This window comes from Siniperca chuatsi, linkage group LG16, assembly GCF_020085105.1.
Source record: "Siniperca chuatsi isolate FFG_IHB_CAS linkage group LG16, ASM2008510v1, whole genome shotgun sequence".
Lineage (NCBI taxonomy): Eukaryota > Metazoa > Chordata > Actinopteri > Centrarchiformes > Sinipercidae > Siniperca > Siniperca chuatsi.
Window position 1 is genome coordinate 16,028,260 of NC_058057.1, and position 22,345 is coordinate 16,050,604.

The 22,345-nt window shown below is 39.7% G+C and overlaps 1 protein-coding gene across 2 annotated transcripts in view; it reads right to left on the reverse strand.

The window, feature by feature from the left end:
* Nucleotides 1–456: 456 nt before the first annotated feature.
* The window catches only part of usta (uronyl 2-sulfotransferase a), a 53,342-nt gene continuing 31,453 nt past the window's right edge, over nucleotides 457–22,345 (reverse strand). Inside the window, exons 3-9 of one of the 2 annotated variants that reach the window (XM_044168083.1) lie at nucleotides 18,320–18,475; nucleotides 12,385–12,540; nucleotides 10,782–10,861; nucleotides 10,507–10,660; nucleotides 2,860–2,957; nucleotides 2,547–2,704; nucleotides 457–2,350 (exon numbers count right to left, since the gene is read on the reverse strand). In XM_044168083.1, the coding sequence (XP_044024018.1) occupies nucleotides 2,058–2,350; nucleotides 2,547–2,704; nucleotides 2,860–2,957; nucleotides 10,507–10,660; nucleotides 10,782–10,861; nucleotides 12,385–12,540; nucleotides 18,320–18,475 (1,095 nt within the window). In that variant the 3' untranslated portion in view covers nucleotides 457–2,057. The remainder of the gene's footprint in view (nucleotides 2,351–2,546; nucleotides 2,705–2,859; nucleotides 2,958–10,506; nucleotides 10,661–10,781; nucleotides 10,862–12,384; nucleotides 12,541–18,319; nucleotides 18,476–22,345) is intronic. The other variant, XM_044168084.1, reaches the window with a different exon arrangement.

Genomic DNA, 22,345 nt, shown 5'->3' on the forward strand with positions numbered 1-22,345 from the left:
ACAGATTTAGCAACAACCCTGTGTCAACACAGCATGTATCATCAAAAACTGCATTAAGAGTCTTACAGTATGTATACGTTTTGAAACGACAGGAACAAGATCAAGTGTAAATAGAGATGGAAGACAGGTGAGAGTGGAACATGACTTTTTATTTTCATATCAGAGGATAGGCAGTGTTGTCTTGACTGGAGCAGGGAAGGTAATTTCACAACTGGGGAGCCAGAGGGAAGATGAGTCGAGGTTGGGTGGAGTGATGGACAGGCTGCTGCAGGGAAGAGAGAGCTACACATAGCAAAGTGATGGCGTGGACCATGGTCTGCAGGCTGCTCTGTTAGTAGCTGCCTATCAATCGGATATGTGTAGCAGCAGGTTGAGGATGAGGCAGGCTACAGCATTCCTGATGGGGTGAAGAGGCTACAACAAACTTCTTCAAACAAGTAAAGCACAGACAATAGCTGCAATAGTTAGAAGACATTTATTTTGAAGACTGTAAAATGATGGAGTGCATTAGTTAACCAGTTTTCAGCTGATGATATAAACCCATTCTAGACACCCTTGCCAATGCCAAGAAATGGTTTCATAGCCGCCAGAAACCAAAGATACAAATGATCAAGTTGTTAAACTTTTTTTTTCTTCCTGAGAATCTTATCTGGAATGCAAATGAATACAAAATAATAAATTAAACTGGCAAAAAACACTGAACACAAACCAGGACAATGAAAAGGTACAGACAATGGAAATTAAGATGGTAAAGTGAAATATGTATGTGACAGTCACACATTAGCTTATGGTTACTGTTCTCTGGATGATTTTTACATGAGTGATAAAAAACATGCACTCTGAATAGCTGCTGGAGAATTAGAGATTAGTGTTAGCTGGGATCAGTAACACTTCACAAATGATGATATTTTGAGAGAGAAAACAAAACCTTAAACAGCAACATAATCCTATTTGAAATGAAAGGCAAATAAGTATCCAGTTTTGTGACCAAGTCCCTCATTTTGCTGCAGAATTTCAGGAAGTCACCTCAGAAAAAGTGCAGTATATACAGTTTTGTAATGCATCGCAGCAACATTGGTATTTGGCAAACTCAATCTTTTAAACTTTGGATTAAAACAAATTACGCTCCGTATATGCTTTTTAATGTTTGACTCTAAACCCAGCCTATATTCTCAACAAGTGACCTGTTCCAAATAATAAATCTATGCTAAAATACACCGCTGGTTTGGTCAAACTCAATCATTCATGCACACACAGTTGGAATTCTTTGAATTCATAATTGAGTGCTTACCGTTTAACCCTCATTTATATCTAATAATATCTTACAAAATGAAACAAAATGTTATAAATCAATACTATAACAACTGACTTCACAACTCCACCAGCTGTGCACAGGTTCCTGTCGGTAACTGGAACTCAAGCAAGGTTTGGCACTTACAATAGTCCTAAACAACTAATATACAAAAAAGGGTTTTGGTACTTTTTTATTCATGGATACCATTTCCCATTCCAGCTTTTAGGACATTAACCCTTTCATAAAGTATGAACCTCTTTCTTGGGCAGTGTCTCTGGAGTCCTCTCCTACAGTTAACACCCCAGCGACCAAGATTTAGAATATTTCCCAACACATTTAGCTATCCACAAGTTGCGCTAATCTCTCCTGGAGATTACAGCAATGATGGTTTTTTTTTACATAAATGAACCCAAAAACAAGCTCAAATTAAAACAAAACTTGAGTCATGCAAATTGAGCTTAACATTATTTTCCATTGTCCTTGGTCAATTTTTAAATAGAGCATTTAGTCCTTCCAATTACTCAACCCCTATAGTCCTCTGTGCTGAGCCTGTCGTGATAGGAGTCTATTGCAGATGGAAATCAGAGCTCGTACAAACATGAGCGTCAGGATCCACACACCCCTAAACACACCTCACTTTTCTTAGGAATGCTGAAAGACGGGGAACGCTCCCCGTCTGCCCGAAGGCTTCCTCCAGCTATCTCCAGCCAATTCCAGCCAATCAGCTTTTTTTGGGCTACATCCACTGTTCATCATACAGCCCTTAGGGATGGACCAGCCAGCTGTTGGCATCCTCCAGGTCTGCGTCAAGCTCCTCGTCTTCATCCAGAGGCTCTGGGGTTCGGAGGGCCAGCTCTCGAAGGAAAGCAGGTGAGTAGGCGGTGGGTTGGGAGACAGACTTGAGGCCAATTTTTTTCTTCATGAGGTGGAACTGGTCACGGATGAAGTTGTAGAACTCATACTCGTAGCGCATGCGGTGGTAAAGCACCTGCAGGGCCTCCAGAGTGGGCGTGTGTTTACGTACTGTGCCTGTCATGTTCCCCATTTTCCTATAGTCTGCAGAAAGAAGATGTGAAAAAAACCAAGAGGAAGTCAATTGTATGCAACTTGACAGGAATCCAATCAAAGAATCAGACTACAACATACACCATTTTTAAGAAAAATACATTTGCCAAAATTAGATTTTTAAAGGGAACAGCAGCTACAAATGTGATACTATGTGATAAAAAAGAAATTGGGAACGTGCACCTACCAGGGCTCTTGTAGATGTTGAGTACTCCAGTAAAGTAATGAGGTAAGAGCCTCTCCAACAGGAGCAGAACATCCTCCAGCTCCTCCAGGATACCAACAAGCAGGTAGTTCTCCAGCACATTCTGTTTGGCCCTCTCCAGAGCCCATGCTCCTGGCTCCCTGGTGGAGAGAGAAGAAAAATTAACAGCCAGAGATAAAACCAAAGACAGCAAAAGAGCAGCCTTACATGACAAGAAACATAAAATATCACCAAATGTTACCAATGTCTAAAACATCGAAATGCTTTGTCATGCAACTTGAGAGTCTGTAGATACCTGCATTGAGGATGCTGTCCACAGAAGTAGGGGATGATGTAGAAAACTCTGGGGTTGGAGCACTCAGGGTAGTTCTCTAGAATGCACACATTGATATCCTAAAAGCAGAAAACACATAACAATCCTTTGAATTTTATCGGTACTTATTCCTTTATAGTTTTCGTTCCACTTGCAGTAGATGGATCTCAAACAGAATTGTAATGCCTTGTGTCTGCCACTAGAGAGAGCGCTTCACCAGCACTACTGTGATAGTGATCATCTGAGAAGCTAAAGTGCTATGCAAAACAACATCCTGAGTACAAAGATAAGCTCTGCCCTTCACCTCAGCTGGTCTCAGACGCTGAGGTGTTAAATAAGAAAGCATAGTTTTCTTCTTATCAAATAAAGTTTTGTGTATGGATTCGTGTTCATCTGAAAAAGAAATACATGCAGTATAAAGTGTAATTACCATGATTTAGCTGCAGAAATCAGATCAAGCTGGGATGAACTTAAACATTTCATGTCTTATCAGTCAGAAATAAAGCGATATGATCAGAGTTGCAAACTTTAAAACACTCCTTGTCTAAATGTGGGAGCTATTAAATAATGAAAGGGGAAAAAAACAGAGGAAAGATTAAAAACACACAAGCAGGAATGAAGCTGGCCAGCGACTAAGTGCTGTGGAACTAGCAGTCAAATCCATGTCAGGTGACGTAAGCCTTATGGATGGCAACAAGTCCTGAGCAACAAAACACTCCACAAAGCATGACTTTCTCTCTCGCACACAGGCGCAAGCAGATACCCCACATCCTAGTGCAAGCACACATACGGTAGCACCAGGCTACATGTATGAGGCAAAAGGTGTTGACAGGCCCGTTGCATAAAAGAGAATGGGATCTGAAAGTGGAAGCAGATTGAAAGTGAAATGATTGTGTCAAAGCTTGACCTTTAAGATTTATACTCTGATAAGTTGTAACGGCTGATTTAAACAGAGCAATTTGTCAAAGCCAACACTGAGGCCAACATGCTCCATCACAGCGATAAGGTTGGGTCAGACAGGACCAGAGGCCCAGACCTTCCTAGAGGACGCAGACTGCTATTAAGGGTGAGATGTGAGGCGCCTGCGGGTGAACCAGGTGACTGAGCTGTCAAAAACACCTCACTTACAGGGGTGTAAACATGGATAAAGGCAAGAAACCATGTGTATATGAGCATGTATGAGCTTGGACGGTGTGCCTTTCAGGTAAAAGTTAGAGTTAGTAGTTGTATTTTTAGCTGCATATCTACGATAGCATGGTGTAATGATGATGTTGCCATTTTTGCTCTATGACAGTTCACAGTGAAAACAGATAGACAAACTGAACTGTATCACAAATCTGATAACTATACATCTTGATTTCTCTCATTATGCACTTGGTCAGTTATTTTTTCCTTGCAGCTGAACACTATGGTGTGATTGTGTCTCTGATTCACCAAGCGGCTGCAGGGTTTGTTTGAACTTTATTACTGAACTGCACTAGGCACTGGGAACAGGACTTATTGGTGATCAGTGAAGCAAACCACTGGAAAGCTCTTCAAAGAAACCACAACAAACCCCAGAGGAACTTTTAGAAAACAGTTCAGCATTGCACCATTGTTAGTGTGCAGGTCATGTCAGGACTTGTGTTAAGTTTGCCCTGTTTTTTTATTCATTATTTCAAGAATAATTTGTTGTTGTTCTTGTGTTTTATCAGTCAAAGAACGACAGTGTCAGTATATCCGGTGTTATCAGATATGAGTGTATCTCCTTGCCCTGTAGTCTACAGTTTCCTGTCTGTGATGAGTGTTAGACTTTCTCAATAAATACAATAAAAAACAAAGATTTTGGCAGCGTATTCTGTGTGAGAAACTATAAATCACATGCAGAGATTTAAAAAGAAACTCAAGTTACAATTGATGACATGAACTATGCAACACAGTTACTTTTCACACACATGCTAATAAACAGATACTGGGAATGGACTCCAGACAGGCTTTCTCTACAATTAGCCTAAATGCAGCACAGCACAAAAGCTCCCAAGAAAATCATTATGAGCCAAATTAGAAATAGAAACAGTGAGAAAAAGCGAATGTGAGACAAAGAAACAGAGAAAGGAGTACAGGAAGTGAAACGTGTGACGCCATTCCCCAACACATATGGCTCATTGCCAGGAAGTCCTTCCTCCACTTTGCTCTGACACTTGATACAGGACCCTTATGCCTCAACATTTAGGGGACCTCTGGGAATTCAGCCACAACTCATTTATATACAACTACGTGCAATCAGATACGCGCACACACACACTTTAGACAATATGCACTCTCTGTAGAGAACCCATTAGTATTTCGAAGAGCGCACCTGTGTGCACACTCAGGCTCATTGTTCCTATACTCACTGTGGATTAGGCCAACTGAGCAGTCACAGAAACTGTAGGAAAATAGGCCCTAATCTCTACAACAGCCTCCCGTTTCACTGAATGGAATGTATGCATGAATTAAATCAGGAGTAATTGATGATGTAAACCTTTCCCATGGGACAATTTGACTCATTTTCCACCAGGGAGCGTGGGAGTGATATACCTGGGTCAAATCGAACCCAACACGGACACATTTTCACCTTTTAAGATGATCTGTTAAATGTGTTAGCAAACAGGTGCTTACCGACACATCCAACAGATATTAGGAAACATTAGCATTCACTTGGAGTCGTGTTTATGTCCACCTGATAAATGTAAGCCTATCAACGCTCCTTTTAGCTCTGTTTTTGGTCTCCACCAACTTTTGAGCAAAATATCTGACTTATTAGCTGCTAAATGCTCCACTATGTTAACCAGCTAGTTGCTAACTTTGTCTGTGTGCTATGTGATGATGAGCAAGTAGTGTACAATTGGTTATTAGAGCTTTTTCATTGAAAATAGCTGCTTGCTACAACCCTAAACTACACTGATAAGAGAAGAGAAGGTGAACTAAACAGTAAAGTTTCGGGCCGTAATTCCAAAACAATGAGCTGAAAGATGCTAAAAAGCTCTGTAGAGCTGAGAGGAGGTGGATGATAATTATCTGTGGTTTTATCTATACAGGCGACACATTTCACATACAGTCATGCGATCCATTGTTAATTTAAAAATATTCATTATAGCTGCTTTAAACTAATAATTCTTAGCATTTGTTTTTACTTTAACTCTGGAGCATGTCAGACGGGTGGGGTCAGCTGCACCCAAACAACACAGAAACTGTCAGGTAAGTTGCCAATTACAATGTATAAAAATAACATGAAGATACTTTTTAATGTCTTAAAAAATCATATACTTGCTAACAACTGATAGATGTGACCAGCAAAATTCATGTGTCAGTTGCACCTTAGGCAATCAACCCTGTAACAGATACACCACCTTACTGTTTCTAATGTCAAGGCATGCCAAGGCATGATTGATGCCATTAAAGCCTCTCTCATTATGTGTGCACTTATTTCTTATAGAGTGTGTATGTGTCATTGTAAATGTCAGACTAACTGACAGCAGATGATTTTCACTTGCAGTGGGAATCTCACCTGATCAGACAAGTATTTTTGAACTGTGAGAACTAATCTGTGCTCTTCGGGTTCAGTAGAGACATTGAATTACTTCATAGACATTTTGCATGTGTTTGCATGCACACTCACATGTGTATGAACACAGGCATACACACACATTGTGCTTGTAATAAGGCAGAGCCTGATCAATCACTCTCTCTGTATTTATCATTTTCATACACACATATAAATACACACTTAACTCTGTACAGTAATTAAAATAATCTGACCAGATCAATCTATGATGGCTTTTTAAAACCCACTTCCAAATAAAAGCTCATAATTTAATGCCGAAATGACAGTTCATGCATGTGCTCAATCTTGTGTGTGTACACTCTGCATTCAAGTGCCCAGTGCATGCCTTTGTATAGTGGAGTGTATGTGTGCGTAAAAAGGGGTGTGGGGACAGACGGAAAATCCAACCCGACCACAGGAATGTCTCAGTAACACGTGCATCAGGTTCCCTTGGCCCCGGCTAGCAAACTGACAGTGTTCTTTCATTGGCACCTCTCATATACAACCAGCGCAGGGCAAGAAGGGGATATATCCAAGACTAGTCTGAACTCAGAGTGTTGACATATCAGGGCGCTCACATCGACACACACACACGCAGATATTTTAAATGCTATACTTGCGAGGACATTAATCTCCTGGCCTCAAATATGGACCTAAACTCTCTACAAAACACACAAAAACTTAAATCTTTATATTAAGCCTTATTTTGGATATCGACATTGAATGAAAGATAACTCCCTGTTAGGTGAAATTGTTGCTGAGAATCAATGCTGCAGTTTCATTGTTTTGGGTTGCTGATTTGTCAGGCACTAGCCCTTTCCAACAACCCATATAACAAAGGTGACAGCTTCTTCCAACACAAGCTCACAGAAGCTGAAGGCTCGACTTTCTTAACCAGACACTTGGTTTTAAAGCTTGATCCTTAACCCTAATGTTAATCTTAGTTCTACCTAAAACATAAAATCATTTTTAACATATTAAACTACTGAATATTTACAGCTATTATACATCATTCTGTGTCTGTCTGTGACTCTGTATATTGATTCCTAAATTAATACTTTGGCCTGTAATTGGTTTTTCACACACATTTTGCAGTGTATAGTAGTCTACAGCAACTGCAGTCTACAGCATTGTACAGATGCTAGTGTGGCATATGCTGGCAGCCACTGTTTATAGATATGATTTAGCACATAACTGCAAGCTGTTTTTGCTGAATATGTAAGATAGGTTGTTGTTGCTAACAAGCACAGTCAGTAAAAAGAAATAATACCAAGAACAGCAATGTAAAGCAGTAAGAAAAGAAAGCATAGCAAAGCAAAACAAGAACTTAAAATATTGTTTCTCTAAGGTGGTGCCATCTCAGAGACACTTCTATGTTGTTACAGTAACATGATATCTATGCAGTTGGTATACAGAAAAATCTCAATTCTAGATATTTCCAGAGAATGTCCTATAATTTGGGGAGTTAAGTGATGGTGAAGAGGGCAAGACTTACAATACATTCAAGTGACTCAAGGCAAAACATCACATACTGCATTCTAAATGCCTAAACTAGCCCCAAACAAAGAAGTGAGTACCAACTAATCATCATCAAAAAATGTTAGTCAGTTTTAAATCTCGTTAAGGACTACTGGTCCTCATAAGTGCAGGACACACACACACACACATACACACACACACACACACACAGGTAAGCCAGTCCACAGCTCCCCCTCCCCTTTAACTGTAGCAAGGGGCCCCCGTGGTCTGCATACTTTAATAACTCAACTCACATGGTCCAAAACTCCAGGGAAAGCAGTGCAATACTTAATTACACCCAGTCAGACTCAAGCCAGAATGACATTTACTCCTCCTGTTAGCCTCTCACTATGGCCTTCTGAGCTCTTAGGTTCTCTGACAGCATGGAGGAGTGTGCGAGGAATGACTTGGAGTGTACCTGTGTTTGTGCCTGGATATTGATTTGCCATGAAATCTTGAACAAGTATTGATACAATCATTGTTTTGACCTGTTTTTATAACCAAAATATTTTCTGTTTTGCCTACCTGCTCCCATAATCCCAAATGTAGTTGTTTGTCTTGCTTAAGGGGAGTTCCAACCTCACATTAGATCCATCACTTCACTGCTAACTGTACTGTACTGTATGTCATGAACTCAGTAGCTCCTCCACTGTGTAAAACTCACACAGAGATCAAAAAATGTCAACGTAAAAAATTAAAGTAAAGCTCCAAATAGCATGTACTGTAAAATATGAGATGCATTGCCTTTAGTATGGTGCTACAGGGGTAAACACCTCTGCAAGGCAGATGTTGGATACTGAGTTTTTCATGTGGTTATACTAACTCAGGTCTCTAATTGGAATCATAATCAGATTTAAATATTGGGTTAGCATCAGTCTGCCGTGGCCTTACAAATTTCCTTCCTCCCTCCAGGAAGACCATGTGTCAAACATCTTCAAAGAGAGCAGAGTGTGGTTTCAATATATTTCTGTATGGAAGAAATATTCTGTTGCTTATATTTCAACATTTAGGATGTTAATGTTTGTCTCAAGATAACAACAAACAGAGATTTCAAATATAAGGAAACAATCATGCTATTTATCAGTTATTTAATGAATGAATGGAGAAGTTACTTGTCAGATTATTTTCTTGTTACGACCTTTTGTGGCAGTTTATACAGTGTGTTTATATAACATAGTGCAACAGTATCATTACTGTTTCTCAGTACAACACTCCTTAGCGCACATGCCACTATAATTAGTGTAGATCAAGGTCATACCAGAATAAGAAATTATTATACAACATTTCAGTTCATGTCTCAACTGAGCTTCAGGTTATCAAATCAGCTGGCCTGGAACCAAAACAGATACAGATTTAAAGCACTGTTATTGGCAAGTCAATGACTCAGTCATAAAATAACTGTGCAGCTCTGTCAAATACTGCAAACACATTAGTATTTCAAACCATACATTTCCGTGGCATTGATTTACTTAATGTCCAAATGAGAGTAAATGGGCTTGTGGGGACTGGCACTGAGATGAAAGGCAGATGGAGGGGAAGAAGGCTAAAACATTCAATATTTGTTTGACTCTTTAAATGATATTGTTCTAAAAGTTTTCTCCATTGAGCACTGGTTCCTTTTCAGACCAGAGCAACATGGTTAACAATATAACAATATACTGGAGAATGAAAAACCAGTAATACAATATATATATATATAAATTTTGTATTTATAAAACATTTATAGTGCAAAAATTCCTTACTTTAAAGGACTGGTGCATAATCAGCAGCTCATTTGTGTTTTCTATTTGCTTTCTATTACTGCTAGTATTTTCAGAGATTCACTCCTCACAAGAGGACCACATTTACTGCATAATATAAACAGTGTTGCAGAAAGAAACACAAAATGCATGGTGACATAAAATCAGAGTAAACCCATATGCTCTATTTATGAAATCTGGGTATTTTGGTATAGAACTAAAAACTGAAATCTGCTCCTCAATTCTGCGCATCAGTTTTCTCTGGGGAGGAGCTCATAGACGGGGGACCTTGTCAGTTCTCTTCATCGCACATCTGACACAATGTTATGGCCAAGGATACACTGCTTTGAAAGGGAAAGAAAAAAGGTAGCTGATGCTGGCCCAAACCACACATACTGATAATTAATACCTCCTAATTCAACCTCTTTCCCATCTCCACGGCAGGTGCAAAGCTTTGGCCATAAAACTACAGCTAATTAATCAACAGATCAATATAAACTTATAGCAAGTTTTAATTCCCAGACCATTAAAAATTTCAAGACACCATTAGTCAAGGTCGCAAAGCTCAAAGCCACAATGTCCAGCCCATCTGTGTATCAAGAAAATTCTTGGGTTACAAAAACATACACACTGTATCTATACATAATTTTCTCAAGTGAGAAAGAATCCACTCTGTGAAAAAACAATCAGACTATATAGAATATAGAATATCAGAAACTGATTTACTCCACGATACACTCATGTATAAATGCTCGTTTTTCAAGCCGGAAACAATAATTAGCTGCTGCTAAAAAACAAAGGTCTCACCAGGTATCTCTCATCATCTTTCATCCCTGGAGTGCGGATGAGGTGGTTCTGCTCACCCCTCCAGTCGCCAAAGCGACGGAAAAAGTAGTTGGAGAGGAACCGGTTGATGGGGTCCCGGATTATGTTGATATAGACAGGCTGCTCTATCCTGAACCTTACAAAGGTAAATAAAAATGTAAGTTAAGACCTATTTTATTAGAATTGCAAATCTGGACCAACAAACATTAATATTATGCTGTTGATAAGCATCATTGTACATTGGTGCACTACTGTACCTGGTAAAGTTTAGGAAGTGAACATGCCGGGTATAGAGGAACGGCTGAGGGATATTACTGATGTTCTTCATGAGATCCACCTGAAAAAACAAACAAAAACAAAGCACACACAGTTGATTTGATGTGTCTCATAGAATTAATAAGTGTAAAACACAGTATCTGCCATAAATACGTGCAATATAATACTAGGTGTCAGTTCATAACAGATTCAGATTCAGATCAACGTAATGGTACTAGAAATCTAGCAATTATTACATTAATAAATGATAATCAAAAGCATATGCAAGCTACTGACACTGTACAGAGACTTAAAACAGAAACTGGGTGCACCTGACATTGATAAAGGATTCCTAATAAACTAAATGCAGACAAAAAATCAAACAGCATCTTCAAGTATTGTCAAACGGAACCAAGAATTCCCATATCAAGTGGTTGAATGTTTAAACTGAGTACATGACCGTGAATAAATGATGCACTTTGGCTGTGTATTTATCTGGTTGTGGGTCCACCTTGATTCAATTTGCAGAATATTCCACTACAGAATAACCTCACCACAGTTTCAACCTCTGCCTCAACTGCACAGCTGTACAAAGTAATATCATTGTTTTGTTCATAACAATATTCATCATTCATAGATCTAGTTTCCCCTCGGTCATGCCCAGGAAAGCCAACATTTTTAAAGCAATTATTCCACGTTTTTTCTTCCTCTGCTGCTATGAAAGATTAAAAAACATCCCAAAGGCTTTCTAGGTCTGTATGGAGAGACAGGCTCACAGTAGCCAAAACAAACTTTGAGATACAGTATCTTATCACAGTAGTGCCATATACAGTGCAGATCCCTTGCATGAGCTCTTTGACTGAAGACCATACAAGTGAAACTTAATTTTTAGTCATTGCTCACATAGATAGCTCCATATTGGAATAATTCCGTATGTGAGATCCAGTTATCCCAGTCGCGCATGTAAGAAATTAGTAACTATGCTAGTTATGTCTCTACAATGAACAATATGTCTAATTTCAAAATAATTAAAACACATAATAATGACCCAAAGTCATGGCTGGCTAGTCATGACCTCTGCAATAAGTTTGAGTACATGTTATCAGAATCAGATTAGAATCAGAAATACTTTATTGATCCCTGAGGGGAAACTCTTTTGCTACAGCAGCTCACTATCACATCAGTGCACACAGGAATAGAAGTACTAAGCAAAAAATATAATACACTATAATACAGGTCAGAAAATAAATTAAGTACCAAGTGGGTATAAGTATAAAATAAAATAAGTGTGAAGTACAAAGTGGGTTTACCGGTTGATGATAATAATACGGTATAAGGTAATAGAGCACGAACTGTCAAGTTAAATGTAGCTTATTAGAGACGACGAGACGGAGCTACGGCAACAGGCAGCATCTACGTTGGCGCATGCGCACTATATGATATTACTATATTATATCACTATATTATTTACTGTAACATACTGTAACTTGCTTTTTCCCCACTCGTTTACATTTACAGAGAAGTGAGCTTGTGACTGGAAGGTTGGTTCAATCCCCCGGACCATCAGGATAAATCTGGGTGGGGAAAGTGAAAAGCAGCACTTGCCTCTCTCTCATTACCACCACTGAGGTGCCCTTTAGCAAGGCCCTTAACCCCAACTGCTCCAGTGGAGCTGCTCAGTGGCCAGCAGATAAGACTGTGGTAGTACTGGACAGCTTCCAGATGTGAATGTGTATCTGTGTGAATATCATCACGGCGTTGCTGAAAAAGAGAGAATTGCTCTCAGTGAAACTCCCCTGAATAAATAAAGGTGAGCAAAAAAACATATCTGGAAATTATTTATTTAAAAAGCAGACTCAATCAATTGAAAATACTGATGATGAACATACAAATGTTATCTCATTGGTTTCTCTGTGAAAGGTCAGCAGCAACCGAGGTCAAAGTTTAAATAATTTTAACTTTGAGAACATCGGTCTGTGGCAATTTAGAGCGGTGCGCCCCGCCAAGGGTAGTGCTTCCATCTATTGGGCGCCACCGCTCTCCTCCTAGAAAAATAATGGCACAGCCAGCGCAGAGCATTTGGCTTGCAAAGCCAACAGCACACATGGAGAATCAGAAGAGGAGGAGGCTCCAACAGCATCTGATAGCGCTCAAATACCCCTGTTGATCCAGTTGCTGATTATGAAGGTCCTGAATAAAAACAGGGTCTAAGATTCCCTTCACAGGTACCCAAATGGGTTCTTCAGACTAAAACCAGTTCATCTTCTGTGAAGCTTTGAGCTAAATGCTAACGTCATTATGCTAACATGCTCACAATGACAATGATGTTTAGCAGGTATAATGTTCACCATCTTAGTTTAACATGTTATCATGCTAACATTTGATAATCAGCACCAAACAGAAAATGTCGTTTAAGCTGATGGGAATGGCATTAGTTTTGCAGGTATTTGATCATAAATACTGTTCGTATTTATTAAACGTCAGAGGATCATCAAAGTTACAATTCATCCTGAGTGTCTACACAAAATTTCATGGCAATCCATCCAATAGCTGTTAAGGTATTTCAGTCAGCACCAAAGTGGTGGACTGACTGACCTTGCCATCCTTACAGCCACACCGCTAGCATGGCTAAAAAGCTCTTCCACAGTGCTGACATTCTATATATGCTGTAGAATCACTGATCATATGGGTGGAAGGTAGAAGTGTGGGTGTGGGAGTTCAAGGACTGGGAACATCTGGCTTGATGCAAAAGACATAGAAAGCTGGATGAATCTGAAAATAGCGAGGGACCATCGGCCAGATAATAATACAATGATACTTTCAGTGGTAAATGAATCTAACAGTGACAGCTTGACACAGCCTATGTGGAGTCCACACTCCATGTTTTTGGCCTTTGATGCAAGGTGGGGTGTTTTTTATCCACAGATAGATGGTGAAAATCTTTCTTTTTTCTTTCTTCTTTTCAATTTGAATAACCCTTGATGTGAGGAGTAAATCATAAAAAAATAAATAAAACATGAATGCTTGAAAATGGAACCAGTGACACTTCATACAGCATCTTCAAAATACTGATGCTCCACTGTGTGTTATTATTTTCTTAAATCATTGCTTACTACTATACCTAAATAACATAAATGTTTTTTTCCATAATGATGTCACTCATTCTGTAAATTTGGAGCTAATTTCCTCTGTATTAGCAGTCGTGTCCTGTCTTAACAGACTGAATCCCTCTTTATATAAAGACCTGATCAGCTGAGGAACTGTTTGAATGTCCTACTCTTATAAACACATGTCACGTCATAGCAAGACTATTTGGATAGCAACAGTTATATGTATACTTGTTGATGTACCAAGGGCAGTTAATCTGAGGCCCCAGTCAGATTTGGGCTTCACACCCTCCCTCTTCTATATAAACTCAGTACATTTCCACTCATTCTGCTTCCACTTTCTGTGGATCTCTCCTACTATAAAATGTAAAATGTAAAAATTTCATTAGGGCTGTGTAATTTATTTCACCACACTCTGGGTCCGTCCTACATGCTCTGTCTCTATTAATCCACTTCAATTCTAAATTAAAAAAAGTTTATTTCTGCAAATTACCCCCCTTGACCATTAGTCCAGACCAATTAGCCCAGAGCTAACCCATGACATCCCCGCCCCCACACCCAGGTTTATGTGCGGACCCTGAACACATTTGGCACATTTGGTGAGTTTGTGTGTGTGTGTGTGTGTGTGTTTTCTGACCCACCCCTCTGGTCTGTCTGGCCAGACCCCCTCTCATTTACCAGGGAGAGCTGCAGGGAGACAGAGGGAAAGTGGAGGACAATCTGAGATTCCAGGCATACCTGCAACCCCTCGCCACTCGCCCCCCTCCTTTCTGAGCCCCCGTGGAGTCCACACAGGGCTCATCAGGGGAAATAGAGGAAGAGCCAAAAACCAAAGAAAGCTACTACTACTGCCTCTTTGTATCTGCATTCAAAAATTAAAGAAGCCTAAATAATCAACACCTGGCAGAGACAAATATGAAGGTCAGACATTACACCAAAGGACTCCAAGAGGATCAGTCCAGATAATACAGCAACTGCCCATACATAGTTTGTGTATCTGTTTAAAGAGTCCTTATAGAGTACACAGGAAGTGAGAGCTTTACTCCAAAATAAATATCCTCAACTAAAACAAAAAGGCACACCTGCTTATATTACAAAAAAAGACTGCTGGCTTGAAATCAAAGTTTTAGCAGCCACTTCTAACCAGATTTCAACTTCTTCTAGCACCCAATCCAATTCAATTCTCTGTAAGTGACCAAAGGCAAACTGTTGCTTTTAGTGTAGCTGGTGAGATGATACTAGGGAATAACTATTTATAAGCTTTGTACTGGGGCCAGACACTTTTCAGTGATTGTGTATCTGTGGCTGTATGATGCAGATATACAAGGTTCATGGCTGTAGGGCATCTGTCTGCTGGTTAATGTTTTTGGTAATAGGGAGGAAACAGGATCCCACATGAATGCAGATACGCTCACAATAAAGATGCTGTCTTTCTGTTTCTGGAGGTTTTAAAGGAATACTTTTATTTATTTATTTATTTTACAGTTTTTTCCCCAGGAAATGTCTTAAAACCTCTCTCTCCCACTGAGCCTGCTCCCCCTGTGCTGAAAGGGACAGATGGGTCACTATACGCCTCAAATCTGCAGAAGCTCTGAAAAGTTCCAGACGAATAAGGAACCTTCACTTTTTGGCAACCCACGCTCAAGGCACCAACCCTGGGCAAACCCATTAGCAGACTACTGGAAGAGCCAGCTGGAAAACGGTCCAAAAACTTCAGTCTCGAGCCAGAACCACAACTGATGAGACCAGCATCTCTAAACTTAGGCGACGCGCGTCTGGATCTGCATAAGTCAACACACACAAGTACACATGCAAATAAACACACAAAGAAGGAGACACACTTTACAGAATCACACACAAACACAAGCACAGACATACACTCTTGAACAGACCCCCCTTGCACAGACACTGGAATGCACACACTCTTTCTGAGGAGCAGAAGCATTCACAGAGATGTTTTATGTACAGAGAATTAATGAGTCCAATGGTGTTCTGCCACTGTGTGTGCAGCCAGCATTTCAGGGTTTTGATGAATGGGTAAACAAGTAACTGTTTCAATATTGGATAAACATTTACATCAAATCGGTCAGTAATGATTATACATATTTAGCATCTGCTGACCATTCAGAAGTGGTTAGCAGTAGCTTATACCTAAACGTCATGAGAGGATGTGAGTCATTGCTGCAATACTCCCACACAAACACACAGTTAAGTAACCTTCTCACCCAGATGACTAAAGGAGGCATTAGTCCGAAATGTCATTGACAGAAGTGTACATGGGTACAAGCTTGGCCTTGCACTGGTTCTGAGGAACCAAACTATTTCTGCATTTACTGAGAATCTTTTCTTCTCCCTCCATCGAGGAATGTCAAAGGTCGGGGCAACTACAGAGCAGCATGTCTGGAGCTTGGTGGTATAACTTAAGTAGTGGAAAGTGAGTACATTTACCCAAGTACTGTATTTAATTTTTTTTTTAATTTAATTTTGAAGTACAAGTATTATACTTGAGGGTTTCCAATTTATGCTATTTTATGCTTGTATTTGACAACATTTCAGGGGAAAATATTGTACTTTTTATTTCAATAATTAAGTTTGCAACTATAGTTACTATTGTCTTTTTAATCTCTTGTCTAATTTATAATTAGTTTATACAATATGATACATTTTTGAAGATTAAACTCACTAACAGTTTATTAAGTAGTTAAAGTCCCCTTTCCTCGACCAACTACAACATTAAAATGTTGCATCCATGGTAATTGATCAGTATTAATAATTCAATAACATACAGAGTTTAGAATTTATTTGTACGGTAATAAAACACAAAACATAATACATTTATGGAAAAACAGGATTGTTCTGGTGAGATTACCATGCCATATACACATATTCTAGCCTAAAAGAGCATTATGTGCATTATGAGTACTTTTAATTGCTGATAGTACTTCTGTACTTCTACCTATGTCAAATTTTGAATGCAGGACTTTTCCTTATAGTGGAACATTTTTATACTGTGGTGGTACTGAATACTTCCACCACTGGATTGTTGCTCAATGACACTTCAGTACAGCTGTTAGTTGCTCTTAGAGGAGCCTGAACCCAAATCATCTGGTCAAGGCCGGGTCTCTGTTAGCTATCCTGCCAATATTGGGGCTTGTTTTGGAATTACAGTTTGGAGTTCGAATCAAAACACAGTGCCCAGCAAATCCAATCCTAATGTAGTTGGAAAATCTACTTTTACAATTTATTTTTTTATTTTTTTGTTTAATTTATGAAAATAAAACATTTCCAGGGTTATTGGAAAAAGGCATAAGAGAAAGATTATGTGTGTTTAATCACAAAAACATCTGTGCCGCTTGCATTGGCATTCCCGTTGGTACAGGCCAGAACTTCTTAGTGTCTCAAAAGGCTGTGTTTTTTTAAACAAAAGCAGTTTTTCATTTGAAACGCAAACACTCATGTCCTCGAGATATTTCAGTAAATAATAAAAGGAGATTCCCTATCCTTTAGCCTTGTTCTCACACTGAATGACAAACACTGTATGAGCTCCTGCTGTGGTTATGTTCATTGTGACCACACAGTTAAGTGCAAAATACAAATCAAGTGTTTTCCAAATACAGTGTTACCTACTGTATACTTGGGATGCTGTTTGTTTCTTTAAGGATTTGACAGTAGCAGCTGCTTTGAATCTGTTGATTCTGATCTGCTGTTAAGCGATTCGGGCCTGGCTGAATATTTACATAGAGATGATGAATGCATCAAGTAGTGGCTTCAGAAGTGGGATCTGAAAACCACAGCCCCCCCCGGGACCCAAACAATAAAAAATAAAATAGGTTAATTTTAGTATTATTTCATTTCCCATATGTCAGCAGCACAATTAAAATGACTAAATACAAGAATATAACAATGGAAAAATATAAAAATGGAAAATTGAACATTGATTTTTCCATGATTTGGGCAATCTCCATGATCTGACAAAGATCACACGATATGATCGAGAGCTCCAACTACTAAACAGCTACTAAATGGACCTTGAGGTGAGATTGTTATTTCAGCTATAAGAATTATACCTAATTTTAGGTTTTCCTTTGTCTGCTATCGCTTCCCCAGTAATACTACATCAGATATGCATTTCTGCTGTAAAGAAAATGTCTGCTGTAAAGAAAATGTAAAAGAGGTATATAAAAATAAAAAGATGCCTTTTCTGTTACCTGTAATTACTATAAATTTGTCACTGAGCAATTACAGGACTCCCCCAACCAACTCCCATCTTCCTGTATGTAATTAACTGTAAGTGTATCAAGGAATTACTCATTTACATGTCAACTGCACAATGGATAAATGACAAAATATCCTAAAACCTCTGACCCTGACCCTTCAACTTGATTGAATCTTTAAATCCATTCCCTACTGCACCATCATTTCCTTTATCTTACCTGTTCATGTTTCGTGAGGCGTGTTTTATTGTGGATGTCTGAGGAGACCAGGTTGAACTGGTGTTTCTCAGCCAGTAACCTCAGCAAGATGACCACCGTCCGGCTGCCGCACTTCCCCACACGGTTATAAACCACCTGGCTGGGGAACGGGAGCACCTGCGAACACACACACACACATACACACACACACACACACACACACACACACACACACACACACACAAAACATAAAGAGAAAGAAGAAAAAAAAACAGTGATAGATATATAGATTAAACTGAACCGTTTTTTCATTGTATGTTACTCTCACTGGTGTTAAGGAACATATTGTTTTCACAAGTATGTTAAGATGTTATGTATGTAAGATGTATGTTTATGAGTTGTACTTATAGCACGAGTTTTAGAGCACTAGTGTGTCGAACAACAAATCTGGCCGTAAAAGGCAGTAAAGGAAAACTGATACAAAGAGGAGAAAACAAGGACAAAAACTCTGGATTCTCTTGCCTCTTTTTCTCCGACCTTTGACCTCTGTTTCTCACATCTACTCTCCCTAGGGCTAGACTCAATTGACATTGCAACATATTCCCTTTCAGCTACGAAACACACACACACACACACACACACACACACACACACACACAGATTGAGTGTAGGGATTCGTCTTCTCGAATGCTTATTCCTCCACTGAACTCAATGAGTCAGAGATCCTGCTGACTTCTCTGCAAAGCGATACTGACACAACTTTTTAGTGTTTCATCTCACTCACACACTCACACACACACACACACACACACACACACACACACACACACACACACACACACACACACATACACAGCTACAGCATGTCCATGTACACCTCATGACTCACCAATTAAACAAGTAGCTCAGTCATGATTCAGAGACTCAAATAAAAATGGATGTGAGTGTGTAAAACTGTGTTTTTCTCTGGAAAACAGGCTTGTTACAGTAAATCTTAGCTTGCAAGAAAGTAAGTGGCTGACATGCATATTGAACATGAGACTCATTTCAGCACAAGGACAGCAAGAATGCACTAATTTGGCAATTATCCACAAGGGCCTACAAGGTTTACACAAGTGGCCCCTTAAGAATGAAGGCTATTCAAGTGAGAACAAGAGTGACAGAAAATGGAGGCCAGTTAAAGGAATTAAGGGAAGAATGGAAGAGAGAAAGACAGGTCACTTAAAATACATCTGGAAGGTTTCTTTTAAAAGTGATAGAGACCTACCATAAAAAAAAACAAAGATGGATCAGTTCTGTGTTGCCTTGAAAACCCTCTCCCACATCACTTCAAATAAAGCCTTCCTGTAAATCAGATGGGGGAAAAATGCAGCAGTGATAAATTCTTGTCAGCATTCCCAGTCTGGAATGGTGATTGTGCTTTTCCCGGGGGGGGGGTTCTGGGTATCTGACGGACTGTGTGTTTGGAAGCAAGTCTGACTGACTAAATTAACTAGTTCTCTGGATCATGGGGTGGCTAGTTTATGAACAAATTGGCTGGTTTTATAATTGGCTGAATGACTGACTGATTGACTGTTACCAGGTGAATCTGTTTCTCTCTCCACCGTGACATAAAATTATTATTCATCTTTAGTTAATCTCAGTGCTCTTTAGTTCTGGTGCTGCAGACAATAGTATCCACTCCACAGAGCTCAGCGTGGCCACACACACACACACTCGCTGATTTTGTCTTGTCTCATCCAAAAGCAGCAGTCCCACCCAATCTCACGCTCAGTATAGACAGTGTGTGCCTCTGAATGTTTGCCAGATCCAAGTAGAAAGACAGAGAAAGTAACAACAGGGCGGAGAGCGAAGGAGTCGAGGAGGGAGAAAGAAAGAGATGGAGAGGGGGAACTCCTTGGAAGAGAAAACAGTCTGTTTGTCTTTCCCAAAATCAGACCATTTTACCGGACATCATTTAAAGATTGAACCGGTTTGACACAATGTGAAAATAAGATGTGTGCGTACATTTGCACCAGGATGAGGGTTAGATGTACTAGAAAAACAATTCACAGGTGATATCTGTGCTTACACAAGCTTACGCAACTCTTGTTGACAGGCATGCTTCAGCTTGTGTCACTTGCTGGAGCGTTGTCATCACTTACAATAAAGCAATCTCATACATCAGATAGTTTTTAAAAAACATTTCATATTTTCATAGATCAAACTAATTGTATAGATTAGAGGTTGCTGGTGTCCAAAAGCACCCCCCCCCCCAAAAAAAAAATAAAAATAAATTATATAATAATATAATAATAATAATGGTCAATGGCAGTCACTCAATTTTGGGAAACGATTTTGAGCAAATAGGAGATGGTTCTCTTGACAGCAGTCCAACATTCCTCAGTGTTTGCCAAGTAACTACAGACTTCTCAGTTTATCACAATAATGAGGCAGATTAAAGACATGCAGGACACCATTCCCTGCTGATATGATGACAAATGACTGTGTCAGACCTCTAACAGCCTGGTGTTGTATAACACACAAATAACATCAGAGATGCCATCAAAAGTTCAAATCTCCCGCCGTCATTGACAGCACTGAAAGGGCAACCTTTCAGTTTGTGCTATTATTGTTCCCACTCTGTAGAGCTTAGGTTTCTGATGCACGCTGTGAGAAATGTTCACAGAGTCTGCCAGTAAGGGATTCTGTCAATAGTCAATCCATGGTGTAAAAAAGTATGATGTAGCAGGGCTGTTTTCCACTGAGTCTGATCTGGGCGCTCCTACTCCAGAGTGTCAGGCTGTTGTGGTATTTACAGCTCTGATGCTGGTGAGCCAATTTCAAGAAGACTTTGAGGAGATGAGTAGTCCAGCACCTTTCCTCTCTCTCACACTCTCTCTTCCACTTTCTCTCCTCTTACATTGTCAGTGTCCTCTCTTTTCTTGCACCCTGCCCACACACTTGCACCAAAACCTGCAAACTCTCTGTTTTGAGACATTTTCACATGTGACATTGGTTCAACAACCGTACATAAATTATGATCTCTCTCTCATGGCCTGACCACCCAGAGAATGAACATAATTCTGCTAGCTGCCACCTTCAATCATATAACAGCATGTTTAAGAACATGTCCTGGTTTGCCAGATATTAGGACCACTGCACACACACTCATCCATCTTACTGCTGCTGTTCCTGGAAACCCACACCCGCACTCTGCACTGCTCTGGGTTCATTGCCCTCTACAGTCAACTGCTCATCCCACGCTGAGTGGAGAACAGCATGGTAAGGTTTCAGTCAGGGCACAGTAGAGATTCTCAGCTTCTTCCTGTTATTAATGATTTATCCATTCATCTCCACTCCCACCCGCAGAAGAAGGGAGGGAGTCTCACTGCTCTAAGTAGCTGTGACGGCGGAGATTCCATCCAAGTATGTTTATGTGAATTAAGATGAATTGATTTTCAGTGGCTGAGAGGAAATGGGAAACTCTGACAACGTTTCCTCAGCAACCAATAACCTGTCAAGCTTGCATGGATATTAGTTTGTGCCTTTGAATGTTTTCTGAGTGCAAAATGTCTTTTATACATTAGCTCACAACATCATCAAAACTAAACTAACATCACTCAATTCTTTAAAGACTCTTCTTAAGTATTTCAGCTTCAATATTGCTTTTCTGAGAGCTGCGTGGTTTTTGCATATGCTCTCATTTACGTTGAGCTTTCAACTCGATTTCTAATCTTTCCCTACATTTACCAGAACCTCAGCCTTCTGCGTGCACATGCTGTAATGCGACCGACCTCTGCTGAAATAGAAGATCAATCTCAGCTGTAGCAGGACGTCAACAAAAAGATAATGAAAGATGTGGTTGATGTTGCGCTTGCCACTGACATGACATTAGCATCGTCTGTCTGGGAGATGACATGGCGACAAATATGGAATCAATCAAAGTTAGCAGCTAGTGTATAATCACAGTCAGCCTTGTCTGTGTCTATTGAGGTTGTATGTATTCCTGTAAAGCTACTACATTTCAAGTCATACAGCCAGGGTGAAAGGAAGGTGAGAACGAAT